The 1,500-nt window shown below is 49.7% G+C and overlaps 1 protein-coding gene across 1 annotated transcript in view; it reads right to left on the bottom strand.

The window, feature by feature from the left end:
* Positions 1 to 533: 533 nt before the first annotated feature.
* Positions 534 to 1,500, bottom strand: part of LOC147470760 (uncharacterized) — a 1,546-nt gene continuing 579 nt past the window's right edge. Inside the window, exon 1 of the mRNA XM_086542212.1 lies at positions 534 to 1,500. This exon is cut by the window's right edge and continues 579 nt beyond it. Coding sequence (XP_086398338.1) covers positions 563 to 1,348 — 786 coding nt within the window. The 5' untranslated portion in view covers positions 1,349 to 1,500 and the 3' untranslated portion in view covers positions 534 to 562.

Here is a 1,500-nt window from a genome sequence, read left to right as displayed (position 1 = left end):
GGTACTATTTTTCTTTCTTTTCCCTTGATCGTAATTTTACTTTCTGTGTTTTTCTCAGCCACCAAAACACTGTTGTCTTTCTTTGGGATTTCTTGCGCGGGAGTTTCTCCCTCAGCCTCCACTCCCTCTTTGATGTCTGTTACAGCACTCTCCATCACTATCGCATTTTTTTCAATTGCTTCCATCCTCTGCATTAATGTATGCAACATTCCAGCAATTGCAGATCTCTTTTACCGGAGAATCTGCATCACTGTCCCTCGTCGTTTCCTGGGCTGCAGTGTCTTCTGTCGTCTGGCTGTTGTTTTGTTCGTTCATGACATTCCGGTCATCTTCCTGGAGTTGCAGTCCTCGCGGTGGGCCTTGCAACCAAGCATTGGGGGCGGTACAGGAATACTCTCCTGCACAGGTCGTCTGGTGGTCAGTCCTCTTGCCTTTTCCTCGGTTTCTTTATGGGAAGCCGAGGAATTAAGTTCCACCTTTGGCCTCGCCTTGCATGACAGAGCCCCAGCATTGTGCGAGCCTCCGCAATTGCAGCAGCAAGGTTTCACCCTCTCTCCTTTTTCTATTTTTTTCTGCAAGTCCTGGAGTCATGCTTCCTGCCGCGGAATCTGCCCCTGGCGTCCTGCTGGCAGGTCCACGACTTGTGTCCCCATCTGCTACACTTGAGGCACAGGACTGGCGGCTCCACATACGGCGCCACCCTCCTGTACCCCGCCCCAGATATGAAGATCTTCTTTGGGACTTCTCCTTTCATGAAGGCAAGCAGCTGACATCGCTCCTCGCCTCGTGGCGCGTGCCTTTTCACCCAAACAAGCCTCTCGTCGCAGAGCAGAAAGTCTGGATCTAATTCTAAGGGGTACTGAAATATAATGTCCTTCGTCATTTTTTCCCCTTTCTGAGGGACAACCAGCACTGTCTCCTTATATCCCTGAGATGTCAGGAACTGCTCCGCTTCCTCGTTCTTTACCGTAAGATACGGTCTTCCTTTCGCTACCTTTAGCAGCGGCTCAAAATGGCAATGTTCTTTTCCAAGTTCCGTTGCCCACTCTAGCTTTTTTATGAAGGACATTTCGCAGGATTCTGGGAATAACAGCCTTCTCCTGCCCTTCCCACTGTCACTGACCTCCTCCACGAGAGCTGCCTTGTTGACTTCCATATCGTCGTCCTTCAGTGTTTTGTCCTTTCTTTCAAATTCGCTTTCCGAGTCACTGGAGTTGTCACTCTTGCTGTCTTTTCTGGATCGCTTCATGCCCGTTCCCTCATTATTCATTGGAGTTCCGTTAGTGCAGTCCATTTTGTCAGTTGCCGGATCAGAATCCAGGGACACCGATGTGGCAACGGGAGCCATGTTGACAGCTGGCGACCTGATGTCAGTCCGCAAAGCGATTTAGTTTCGCTGTGGTCGCCAGCGAATACGCTTGGGCAATGTGCAATATAATTACATAGCCTTGAAAATGATAAAACATACGCAAGAGATGCGTAAAATTTGCTGGAGGGCCC

This window comes from Penaeus japonicus, unplaced genomic scaffold, assembly GCF_977035675.1.
Source record: "Penaeus japonicus unplaced genomic scaffold, GWHDUDI00000001_assembly GWHDUDI00000012, whole genome shotgun sequence".
Lineage (NCBI taxonomy): Eukaryota > Metazoa > Arthropoda > Malacostraca > Decapoda > Penaeidae > Penaeus > Penaeus japonicus.
The sequence above is the reverse complement of the archived record's forward strand: the minus strand, read 5'-3'. Positions and strand labels throughout refer to the sequence as shown.